The sequence below is a fragment of the Cryptomeria japonica genome, chromosome 9 (assembly GCF_030272615.1).
Source record: "Cryptomeria japonica chromosome 9, Sugi_1.0, whole genome shotgun sequence".
NCBI classification, from domain to species: Eukaryota; Viridiplantae; Streptophyta; class Pinopsida; order Cupressales; family Cupressaceae; genus Cryptomeria; species Cryptomeria japonica.
In genome coordinates, this window is record NC_081413.1 from 477429946 (window position 1) to 477443535 (window position 13590).

Genomic DNA, 13590 nt, shown 5'->3' on the forward strand with positions numbered 1-13590 from the left:
AAAATAAATTGACAAGTTTTGGGTGGAAGCAGTTCACACGGTAGTCTATATTCTCAACAGAGTCTAGTTGAGACCTAATAGTAAGAAAACTCCATATGAACTATGGTATGGTAAGTCTACTTTAGTTAAATATTTTAATGTCTTTGGAAGTAAATGCTTCATTAAAAGAGAAGTATATGGATTGAGTATTTTCAATTCTAGATGTGATGAAGGCTTGTTTCTTGGTTATTCTACTCATAGTAAAGCCTATAAATGTTATAACAATAGATTGAAAAGAGCGATTGAAAGTGTTAATGTAAAAATTGACGAAGATGTTCAAAAAGATAACTTTGAAGAATCTATTGTTGAAACTGATAATGTTCTTGAAATCAATCTTAATACTTCTTTAAATAATTCTGGTGAAAATAATTTTGCAACAAATATTTCTAATAACGATGATGAAACAAATTCAAAGAACGCCAGTGAAATTTCTTTTGAAAATATTGTTGAAAAGAAACCTTCTAAGTTTGTTAGAAGAAATCATCCAGAACAACAAATAATTGGGCATAAAGATGGTGGAATTCAAACAAGGAAAAAGGTTGTTAGAAACTTATAACGAGGAAGCATATCTTTCTTTAGAAATGAAACCTAAAACATACAAAGAAGCCAGTTTAGATGCTAGTTGGATTGATGCAATGAAAGAGGAATTAACTCAGATTGAGAAAAGTAATACCTAGTGTTAGTTCCTAGGCCTTCTAACAAACATGTCATTGGTGCTAAATGGGTGTTTAGAAATAAGTTGTATGAAAATGGAAAAATTGTTAGAAACCAAGCTAGATTGGTTTGTAAGGGTTATGCCCAAATTGAGGGGATTGATTTTGATGAAACATTCACTCCTGTAGCCAAATTAGAAGCAATTCGTATGTTTTTGGCATTTTTAGTTTATAAGAACTCTAAAGTTTGGTAGATGGATGTGAAATCATCTTTTCTTAATGGATTTTTGGAAGATAAGGTTTATATGGAACAACCAGAAGACTTTGTGTGTGCAAATAAGGAGGATTATGTTTGCGAGCTAAAAAAGGCCTTGTATGGTCTTAAACAGGCACCTAGGGCTTGGTATTCCAGGCTCGATCAACATCTTCTACAACAAGGTTTTCAAAAAGGTAATACTAAAAGTAATTTATATTTCAAATCTATTGAAGGTCAAGTGTTTGTAGTGGTTGTTTACATAGATGATATTATTTTTTGTGGGAATGATGAAGTTTGTAAGAATTTTGCTAGTCAGATGCAAGTAGCATTTGAAATGTCCATGATAGGAAAATTGTCATATTTTCTTGGATTGGAAGTATCACAGTTGGATGCAGACATATTTTTATCACCGATTAAATTTACCAAGGAGATGCTTAAAAAGTTTCAAATGGAGGACTGTAAACCTATCAGTACACTTATGATTACTGGTTGCAAACTAAGTAAGAGTGATGATTCACCAGCCACAGATCAAATAGAATGCAGGTCAATGATAGGTAGTTTGTTGTATCTAATTGATAGACTTATAAAGCACTAAGAGGGGGTGGGGTGGGGTGGGGTGAATCAGTAGCACCAGAAACAATACTACTTTAAACACTAACTGGTAGATATACTACAATAGAGATCACTACTTTAAACACTTGATATGCACAATAGATATACTTGACATACTACTTTAAACACTTGATGTAATGGAAGAATTCAGGTCATGACTACAATAGAGATCACTGAAACCTTGCTGGATACTTTGGAAAATGATTTTTCTCAATTGAAGTGTACGTTTAGTGACATTTTTCTAGGAATTGCAATGAATACTCCTTGATTCAGATTTTCAAGTTTTTGTATATGTAAACATTTTGATACAAATTTTGCTATATATATATATGTATTTTGCTTTTCAATTTGGCATTGTTGTCAAAGGGGGAGTAGAAATATGTATGTATTGTTAAGGGCTAGTAGGAGTAGAAATATATGTGTACAATTTCCTAGGTGCAGTGTATCTGGACAATCAAACATAACTCATCACAAATTACCGCCAAAATTTGTCGGTTAGGATAACTTATCACAACCGGTGATAACTCATCACACAATCAATGAATACCAGTTGGAACACTAATATCGGTTGGAGTTAACCATATCAACATATAAACCGATTGTCCTCCAATGCTTCTTTGATAATCTTCGCCGGATCTTCAAGTTGATGTCAAGTTATTTCCTGCATATATCGGTTGTCACTATGTACCAGTTTGACACCATCATAAGCAAAACTTCTAATACCGATAGCAATGTAATACAAATAACTTTGAAATACCACCGATAGACAAACGTGTGTGTGTGTGTGTGTGTGTGTGTGTACATGTTCCATCAATGACAACATATGAAGTCATTCATTACAATCATCATCAAGCCAACACTAATATCATCAAGACCTGATATTATACAATATGTTTGTATGGTTGTTCGTTTTCAGTCACCCCCTAAGGTTTCACATCTTAATGTAGTAAAAAAGGATTTTCAAGTGTATCAAGGGTGCTTTGGATTATGGTTTGTTGTATCCTCATACTAATGATTTTACTTTGATAGCATATACAGATGCAAACTTGCCAGGTTATGTTGATGATAGGAGCACTAGTGGTGGCGTGTCCTTTTTGGGGAATAGACTGGTTGCTTGGTTGAGCAAGAAACGAGATTCTGGTTGAGCAAGAAACAAGATTTTGTCACTTTGTCTATAGCAAAGGTTGAATATGTTGTTGTTGCTTCTTGTTGCACACAGGTTTTGTGGATGAAGCAAACGCTTATGGATATGAAGGTGATATTTGATCATCTTGTTTCCATATTTTGTGATAATTCTAGTGCAATTAATATTTCAAAAAATCTTGTTCTTCATTCACGTTCTAAACATATCTCTATCAAATATCAATTTTCAGTGAGAAAGAGTTGTTGATCATGGAGTTTTTCTTGAGTATGTTTCTATAAGACATCAATTGGCAGATATTTTTACAAAACCTCTTCCTACAACAACTTTTGAACATCTTCGTGCCCAGCTTGGGGTTGTGGCTTTGCCACCCTAATTCTGATCACAACTTAACATTTCCCTTTGTCATTGATGTCAAAGGGGGGAAAGAGTGGAATGGTTTTGGAATGATTGTTTTTAGATTTGTTGTAGATGTGTTGATGTTGACATGTTCAGATTTGATGATGATTAGTTCAGTTTTGCTAGTGGCATATTTGAGCAGGTTGTGGTGAATCAGATTGCTTCAGATGTTTAGGGATGCTTTATGTTTTAGATTTATGATTCAGTTACTTTAGATTATTTGCAGACGATTGATGATTCAGTTACTTCAGATTATTTGCAAATGAAAGTGATTTCTGATTCAACTACTGGTTTCAACTGTTTCTATTGTGCAAATTTTTGGATTGAAGAGATTGTTGTTGATGTTGGGAGTTTGACATCGATGCCAGGGGGGAGATTGTTAGCCACCTTGTCATTGATGTCAAGAACAAATAATTTTTTCAATATAAATGTTGAAGTCGTAGAACAAATGCTTACAGTTGTTGATTGATGATGAATGGGCTACAGAAACAACTATTGTTTTCCTCACAGTATGTATTTCTCTGCAGACCGCTGTTAATATCATGAAAAGTCTGTTAAAGAAGTATCGGATGTGTTTCAATAGAACCAATGTTGTTTTGAATATGTTCATCTCTGTTAGACGGTTTTTGCCAAAATTTCTTCATCATGAGGTTGATCAAATTTGAAATTTAGTTTGGTTCAAATTGTTCGGTTCAATTTATATGATGGGATAGTTACATTTGGTTTTTACTTTCAGTCTTATCACTAATATCTAATCAAGCTCTTCGTGATTTTAGACTGTATCTTTCCTTACATTGTTAAAGATATGTTGGTCATTTGGTAAGGCAGAGTTTCGATTAACAAATAAGTTAGTAAGTTGAAACGTTTTTTCTAGTTTACAACCCTATAGACAGTTGAACCATCGACTTTACTCTTATAAAGAGTATGGTATTTGAAGAACTTTTTTTGTGATTGTAGATGAAATTTTAACCAAAGGAGATGTATGCAGTGGCACAGGTTTAAAGTATATTAGTGAAGTTTGAAATTGGAAACAAACGATAACACTGGTGTTTACGGTAGGCAGATTAGTTCATAAAAAGTGTTGTAAGTTTGTGCTTTGTATTGGTGCTTTGTTCATTGTTTCTAAAAGAAAAGAAAGGGAACATATTATAAGTCCTTTGACAAGTTTTTTCTGAGTCTGTGGAAAGGGTTTTTAAGTTGCAGATTGGGAACATAATCGTTGACGTTATTTGTGAAAATAATCTTTTCTGATTCCATGGACAGGGTATTTAAGTTGCAGATTGTGAACAGAATCGTTAAGTTTCAGAGCATACGTTATTTGTGAAAATATTTTTTTCTGAATTTTAAAATTGCAGACAATTCTTCTGAAATATTCTCATCTAGGTTTATGAATGGTGTTTAAGAATTTTGAACAGTACATATTTAAGAAACATTTGTTTGCTGATTGATAGTACAGTGAAGTGCAAAACAGGATAAAATATTTGTTTTGTAAAGTGTAAAGATTCAAATTTGAAATCTGCATGATAGCTTTGGCAAGATAAATGATTGAATGAGAGATAAATGAAGTCTCTCATTCAATCATTTATCCTATCGATAAATTATGATGAAAAACTTCAAGCTATTAATCTTTCATTTGATAACCATTTTTCAATTGTATATGATCAATCTACTTAGTTCGATCAAATGCTTAACTATAGATAATCATCCTATAGCATAGAATCCCGATTAATATCGGTTATATTATTTGTGTTCACCGATTATTAAATCGGGCTAACCAATGTATTCTGATTTATATCGGTTAATATATTTAACAGTGAACAATAATGATTATCGGATTAACTAAACACCGATTGGTATCAGGAGGCAATGTAAGCTTGCATCGATTGATATCGGGTTAAGTATGCACTGATTGATATTGGGTGGCAAGGTAAACACACACCGATTGGTATCGAGTTGTTACGTTAAGCATGCATCGATTGGTATCGGTTTGTTAAACATGCACCGTTTGTAATTACTGCGATAAGCCAAGGGGCACGATCAAGTAATGTCTTGATCGGTCATGTCTAAAAGACATGACCGGTCAAGACATTGCTTGATCGTACCCAGCTTGCATATACATATCAATTGGCATTTGTGAGAAGGTCATTGAAATCAAAAAATGCTCCTCTCACCTACCATACAAAAGAAGATAATCAGATTTATCATATAAATAGACATAGATCAAAAAAAATATACACTAGAATATAACTTGCATATTGAATTGAGAATTGAACATCATTTACAGTAATAACTTGTCTTGTAATATTCTTAAGGTGGGTGCCTAAGAATATTGAGTGGGTGCTCAGATACAGATACAGAAGTTCATGTTTGTGAGAGTTAGTTCTCTTTGATGGGGTTTGGTGACTTCTTAGGGTTGGTGCCCTTAAAGATTGTAATTGATTTCAACTGAGGTTAGATTAGGACAGTAGATTCTAGCAACGGTGCTCATTGTGGTTTTTTCCATTTTGGGTTTCCATGTCAAACCATGTACAGTTGTTCCTTGTGTAATTGCTTTACATTATTATTTGTGTTTCAGGTTAAAAGCAATTTCGCAAAAGAATTCAATTGGATAAAGCTTTAAGGTTCATTTACTACTGATTCACTTCCCCCTTCCACCCCTCAGTAGTAAATCTGTGTTCTACATAAAGTACGTGTACTTCTTTCAAGAAGCTCTTTTGCAGGCCTCTATCATTCAAACATAATGCTTCACCTACCTCCTTGCATGACCAAAGAAGCCATTAAGGGTCCTAAATCTACATGATGATGTTAGATAATTTGTCATTGATGTCAGTATAAAACAATCAAATCAATTTACAGAACAAATAAACACTTACAGTTTTGCCTGAGCATGTGCATAATGAGTATAGAGTTGTCATGATATTTGGGTTATTCTATCATAATCCAGAGTTCTTCAACTATCCGCTAATAGTGCAATTGATGGGATACTTATTTATAGAAGACTAAAATTCAATGGGTGTGTGCATTAAGTGTGAGATTTTTGTTTCTTATGTGTAGAATGTTGAAAAAGGTACATCATGTTTTCATCAATTAATTTCATGTGGAAATCTGATTAGAAGGAAGTTCTATAAACATTTTTTAGTGGATGAGATAAGCCCATTGTGTGAGTACATTTTCAGACTGAAATGAATAATTTTACTGTTATTATGGTTCAAGTATGATCAGATTTAGTTATAACAGTATAGTATATTATCTTGATGAATTTTTCCGAGTTGTGAACAGGGTTTCAGTATAACAGCATTCAGATTTATAATAGTTTGTCTACAGATTAATGAGTTGTTTGGTGTGACCAGAGTTTCAAATTAATGTTATCAACACTCCATTTTTTAACAGCATGTCTGCAGATTATCAGTTTTGACAAGTTGGAAATCATATACCAATATCCAAAGAATGTTTTGTGCAACTTGTAATAACTTGTTTATAGACATCTAATGTTGTAACTTGTAATACTTCACTTTTTAAGTCAGAAATTAGTTAATTTCTTGTAACTTCTTTATGGTCGGTGCCACAAAGATGCTGAGTTGGTGTTCGGATTGAGAAAAATGGATTTGTCAGAGTTGGTGCTCTCAAACAAGACAGTTGATGTGGGTTGGTGCCCTCAAGGTTCTGTATATGTTGATACTTTGTGACGCTGGATTAGGACAGTAGATACTAGCAGCTTTTTTCACTGTAGTTTTTTCACTCTGAATTTTCTACGTATCTTGGATTTTCTACGTATCTTCTTGTGCATTGGCTTCATTGTGTGGTTGCCTTTCTTTCGGATTTCAGTTTCAAATTGCATTCATTTCAGATTTCAATTTAAATTTTTTTTAATGAGTTCATCAAAAGATTTAATTGGTTAAGGATCTAAATATTATTTCTTCTACTGATTCACCCCCTTTCTTCAATAGAAGAATTGTGTTCTACAAATGAAATGGGGGAAGACTTTAAACCACACATCATTACTTTTGGAACCTTACAGACATGATTTTAATATAATTGGAGATTGTTATTGATGGAAAAAAGGGTGTAGTTTTATTCACACACTATGTGAAGATGATGTTAGCAAATGCAAGCGACATGTACACTTACAGATGACTGTCGGTCTCCTTCAAAGACCACTTGAGGATGTTGTAATTCTCCATTTTTTTATCAGACATATTTTAGGACATGAACAAAAGGTTTAAGCTCAATTTCTCATGTCAAGTGGATGTTGTAAGTCAAGAAAATATTCATAGCACAATGTTCCTTTATGACACAAGTGCTTTCATGATTATCTCAGTTAATTTAGTGGAAGGGTATGTTATATTTATTCTCAAGACTAGAATTCTTGGTCTAGTATTGCAATAGATTCATGTAGGGAAAGGTGTCTCAACCTTATTGTTAATGTTGAGTTACAAAAAGTGTGATTTTTGGATAATGGCTTCCAAAATTTGTATAGGAAATTAAAAATATTAGACACGTAAAAGCATTGTAAAGGGGTGTTACACCTGTTGACAAACATATGATGCATGTTATGACACATCATAAGGCATCTCTAATTGGGGATAATTTAGGTCATAATTGGCAAACTTGCAGAGTACTGGCGAGTTTTGAAAGCTCGCCGAGTTTTTTTGCTCTACGTGTTTTTCTGACTTTTACTCGCCAAAAAAACTCGCCCGAGTTTTTTGCCAAAACTCGGCAAGTTTATATTAAAAAACTCGGGTACACTAAAAAAAGAGGCCCAAACACGTCAAAAAATTATCTATTTTTGTTTTTTCAAGTTAGTTTCATTCTCTTCATCATAATATATACATGAAATATAAGTGGCATTTCAATATATCTTTTTTCTTTCTTATACTTTTAAGTTACATTTCATGTATACAATGGTAGGATGTTTGAGAGGGGGAGTTATAATGCAAATTCTAGGTTTTACAAGATCTTTTAATTGTTTAGACTGCTTCTATCAACATTCTCTCACTCTCTCTATCTCACTCACTTTATCTGCCCTGAATTTTAGACCTATCCATCTCCCTATCACTCTTCCTCTATCCCCCTCTCTACCACACTCCATCTCGCTCTCTCCTCTCTCCCCCAAGATCTAGACCTATCTCTCTACCCCTCTCTTTCTCACCCTCAGACCCCCGCGAGGGGTGCTACTCTCAACTTGATTTTAATTTGCAGATGCTTGGTGCAAAGTTGGGGTGGAAATACCCCACATCTCAAAAAAATTGCCCTCAAAATTTTATGTCAACCTTGTAGTTCATCCAATTGTGAGCACAATTGGAGCTTGTTTGAAGCAATCCACACGAAGAAGAGGAGCAAGTTAGCACAAAAACGCCTCAATGACCTTGTCTTCGTGCAATATAATCTTCGATTGCGCATAAGGAAGGTAGAGGAAGTAGAAGGTGGTTCAATTGACTTAGATGATATAGATCCTTACAGTGATTGGACATCACAGAAGTAACCTCCATTGTTTTCCGAGGATGACATCACTGATTTGGAGAGGCAGGCTATGGAGGAGGGGGGTGGATTTGGTTTCATATAGGATGACATTGAGAAGGAAGAGGATGAGGATGAGGGGTCATTGCTAGTGTCAGAAGCAAGTGGAGACATAGCTTCATCTAGGATGGAGGACGAGCCAGTCATACCGAGCGAGGAGACACAGTCATGCCCACTGCAGACTTCTAGGACTAGACCCTCTAGTTCTACCTCTCCCCTAGTTTTTGCTAGAGCTAGGAAGAGGAAGTTGTAATTGTAATGATGTATTTACTTTTGGTTTTATAAAAACTATTTACTATTTTCCTTCCAGGCTTCCACCCATCAACATTCCTCATGAGGATGTGATTTTGTAGACACTTTGCATTTAAATATATCTAGAATCGGCTTGTTTCTTTTGTGTTCTCATTTATTGACTCATTGGATGCATCTTCTCATTAAATTTTGCAAAAAAAATGCATTTTTAATTAAATTTAAACGTGTTTTTAAGTTGTCAAGTTTTTCACCAAGTTTTTTTGAGTTTAATCATAGAGCCTAGAGTTCTTGAGGTTCATGAATACACTTAGTTTCCATACTTTACTTGTGCATTGTGTGAGAAGTATAAAAATTGATTCTATTTCCTACTATGATCAAGTCATAAGTCTACAATTACTTGTCCACTACCATATTTAAAAAATTAATATATTAAAAGAATTGACCATGCTTCTCAAACCTCATGGGATTTATATGAAAATGTTGTCTCAATTTACTTCTTCTCCATATATACCCTTGATATTCCATTTCTTTTTGCTCCTCCAAGTTTACTAGGAGTCACCCCTAACAACACATTTTCTCTATGTGCATCAAACACATTCCTATTCCTTGGCATCACACATTCACATACACTATCTTAATCCCTATTAGCCTTTTTATTGTCAATATTTTTAGAGAGTCACTTAAAAATAATCAAAATTTAAATTATCTATCATTATTTTTAATTGATTAAATGTCAATCTACAAATTCCAATTATGCAAGTTTGTGAAATGAACATAAGTATCTTATATTAGGGTGGGTCCGTGGATTAAGGAGTCTTGAAGACCTACAATTATGATGTAGTAGATCCCATGGTTTTAAGAAAAAACTGATGCAGGATAAATTAAAAACTTATCTTGCAAAATAAAAGCCTCTTTTTAGTTTTCAAATTTTCAACAGATGCCTATCTGGTGGGGCTGAAAATTTTCACCACCATCTTTGTAATGTCCCTACTAGTTAGAGATCATTGTCCTGCAAAACAGATTGTTAGAACACAACAAAATATATACATAACTAATCTAATTTGCAATTAAAATTCAATTGCTTAATTAACACTAATTTTAATTCTTAAAAAGGATACGAGTGCAGCACTGGGACATGTCCTTAGGCGGCTGGGACTAAGTGTATTCATGACCCATCTTGGTTCCAAGCCATATCAGGAAATCGAAGGTTAATTCAATTCTTGTCTTGGATGTAATTTCTTACACCCAAGCCATCCAAAAAATCGAAGGTTAATTCGATTCCTGTCTTAGATGTAAAAAATCGAAGGTTAATTCGATTCCTGTCTTGGATGTAATTTCTTACACCCAAGCCATCCAGGAAATCAAAGGTTAATCAATTCCTGTCATGGATGTAATTTCTTACACCCAAGTCATACCAAGGAAAACTATCAAATATGATCAATTCCTTGCCTTGGATGATGCATCTCATCATCCAAGTCTACCAGAGAGGACCGGCTAGATCTATCTCTTCTTGGATGAACTTTGTCAACCAAGCCATACATATATACATATAGATATTCAGTATATACTGCCTACCAGAGATTATCATAATCCCTCCATTAGGCTAAGGGCATTTCCTCCCTATAGCCTACATCATATAATCACATTAATATTACATTTTACAATTCATTACTGTTTTTCATTCCATAATTTACATCTTCATTTACATATTCTTTAATCTTTCTAATGATCCTAAATATACCTGCATATTCTACATAGATACCTATCTGAATTGCTACCTTCATATAAGTAATCATTAGAGATATATGTATCCATAAAAATGCATTAATATATATGTGTGTGTGTGGCACAGACGTCCACACACATATATACCTTAAGACTTCTTTAAAATAAAATTGTCCAACAAGGATTTGAACCTTGATGATCACCTCATCAACAAAGTATTTAAACCGCAACACTACTAGGATTTGGTCTATTTCAACCATAATTAATCTATTTCAAATTACTTATGGCTTAAACTAACTTGATTAAGAGTCAAGACTACCTTAACATGAATCAAATTTGGAATGTTTTATCTTTCTATAGTCCATCAAGTACTAGCTATCTTACCATACTAAACAGTTAATCTTATTCTGATTTATTCACATATCATTATGTACTTACTAATTTATATGAACTATTACTAATTTCTAAAGGTATTATATTAGCATTTATTATTATCAATATCTATACTTACAATCGTTATATTATTCCTTACTCTGATTTGAATATATGTATACATAAATAAATAAGTAAATTAAGTAATATTGCCACCTATACATTACTAATACTACTACTTAAACATTACTTGTTAGTAATATGTTTGGTGGCTGGTAATGGCAAATAGGTCTGACATGTGTCAGATCTGGTCTGCCACTGCATATGTAATTAAGGATGACTGTCATAGTTAATACTAATATTACCATTGCATAAAAACATCATCAGACTTCATATATTAATCATACGTATTAAGCACATCACCATGCAAACCCCCAAGAAAAAGGATGTTACTGCCTGTAACTTAATCATGGTTCTGATCTGATATGATCTATTGTCAAACCTCCTTTTATGAGTACAAACTATACGATAATCCCATCTATAAGATGGTTTCCGATAACCTCTCCTTGAATTTGCATACTCCCCCATTTCCATCGCGATCCCGATTAAATGATTTCGATCTGCATTATATACTTTATTTTGTCCTTCCGTTGAGAGTTGACTCTTCATTACGAGATCGTGTCTTTCCATTATGAACTAATCGCAGGTGTTTCGCTTTCTTTATTGGGTCGAGATATTAATCATGAGTTTAATATTAAATATTTCGTCTCTTGTTGATGACTACAATTCTTAAATCGTAGAAGATTATTGTTGTGAATTGAGGGGATGATTGGGTATTGATTGACTTCCTGCAATTCCTATGTTCGTGACATCCTCTTATCAGATTATCCCTTACGTTTGAATTGGACAATCAATGTCATAAGATCTATAATGTCGATACCACCAAATGATTAATTGATGATATGATATTTTACCTGGTTTGATGGCCAATTTCTATATCCTTTGCTGACTTTTGAGATACGTTGATACAAACATTGCTTTAATGGTAACACATGGCAAGGATATTACATCAACGTTTTCTTCCAAGTCTTCTTTCTTGTAATTGATAGCTACTATTGTTCCATAATATATTTTAATCGCTATCTTTTGTTTATCAGTCTTCTTTATTATTACTTTTATATATATATATATATATATATATATATCATGTTCAGAAATAATATTTAATTAATAAATTTTAAATAATCATTCATTGGTTATATATATATATATATATATATAATATTTAAATCATGTTCATAAATAATATTTAATTAATGAATTTTAAATAATCATTCATTGATAATTATTATATTAATTAATAATAATAATTTCTTCATTTAAAATCTCTCTCTATATCGATCCAAGAGGGGACATGACAATCTTCAAAAAATTTATTCCATTGGTATCGTTAGAAGAGGCACCCACTGTAGTTTTAAGTAAAAAAAAATTAGGATAACTTTTGTATATGTATTTATGATATTGGGATGCAATATAGCAATTTTCAAACAAGTACAAATGTAAGTCAATCAATAACCAATTCGCGACAGTCTAACTGAAGATTCTGTAATATAAATGAGAAAATATATATATTCTAAGATGTTCTAAGACTATTTCCTATATCAACATATCAAAGTACAAATTTCATTCAATAAGTCCAAAAACTTCCCATAGATCAAAAAATAGGGAAATTATTCGTTTGTACAGGCTGAACTATATTTCCAAAAACTAGCGAAATGAAAAATAAGTAAACTGCCTTTGATGGTCTGCTTAAGCCATGGTAGTAATGGCCCTCACCCATTTAAGTTAAATTTCCTGTATTCACAAAAGCCCAACCATTAGAATAAACCACTAAACTTCAAAAATATTACATTCACTTGGAAGTAATCCGTGGATAAAGCACCAAACAGATTTCATAAACAGTTCTCCTTCCAAGAGTGATATCCATGATATTAAATAGGATTGTTGGGATGTAGCCTTCATCAGAACCCACCATCATGATTCTGCCTCACAATACTTTTAGTCTTGTCTGAGAGACTAGAAATCTGTAAATAAAGTACATATGTGCATATCAACCAGGTGTTAAGCTATTTGCATATAGTGATCCACAAGGGCTACTCATTGAAAATCCAAATTTTGCGTATCTCCATCTGATCGAATCCGTTTTGAAGGTGGTAATGCAGGCCCAAATTCCAAATCCAGAGTGCACTCATGATGTTCCTTGTCAGAGCCTTCGATAAAAATTGAACTTCCAAGCTCCACCATCAGCTGCTCTCCACCTGCAAGAGTTCTCTTGGAAACAGACAATTTTCCGAACTCTTTATTATCTTTCTCTAATGTGTTTGAATTTGTCTCGGAACATCTTCCATTAAGTTCTTCCTCGAAAGACTTTCTTGAGGAGCCCCCTGGAGATGAATCAAAGCAACCGCCTACAAACGGTCCATTTTTCATGATTAATTTACCAGCTTTTTCTTGCTCCTCAAACATCTTCTTAAGGGATTTACCCTGTTCTTCAATCCGCAACTGTAGGTTCCTTTGGATCTGCACTATTGCATCAAAACTTCACAAAGCTATAAGAATGTCCA

General features: G+C 33.4%; 1 protein-coding gene across 2 annotated transcripts in view; it reads right to left on the reverse strand.

Annotated features, from left to right (window-relative positions):
- Positions 1-12625: 12625 nt before the first annotated feature.
- The window catches only part of LOC131075975 (myb family transcription factor PHL13), a 123157-nt gene continuing 122192 nt past the window's right edge, over positions 12626-13590 (reverse strand). For both annotated transcript variants that reach the window (XM_058012984.2, XM_058012985.2), the window contains exon 7: positions 12626-13546. In XM_058012984.2, coding sequence (XP_057868967.2) covers positions 13124-13546 — 423 coding nt within the window. In that variant the 3' untranslated portion in view covers positions 12626-13123. The remainder of the gene's footprint in view (positions 13547-13590) is intronic.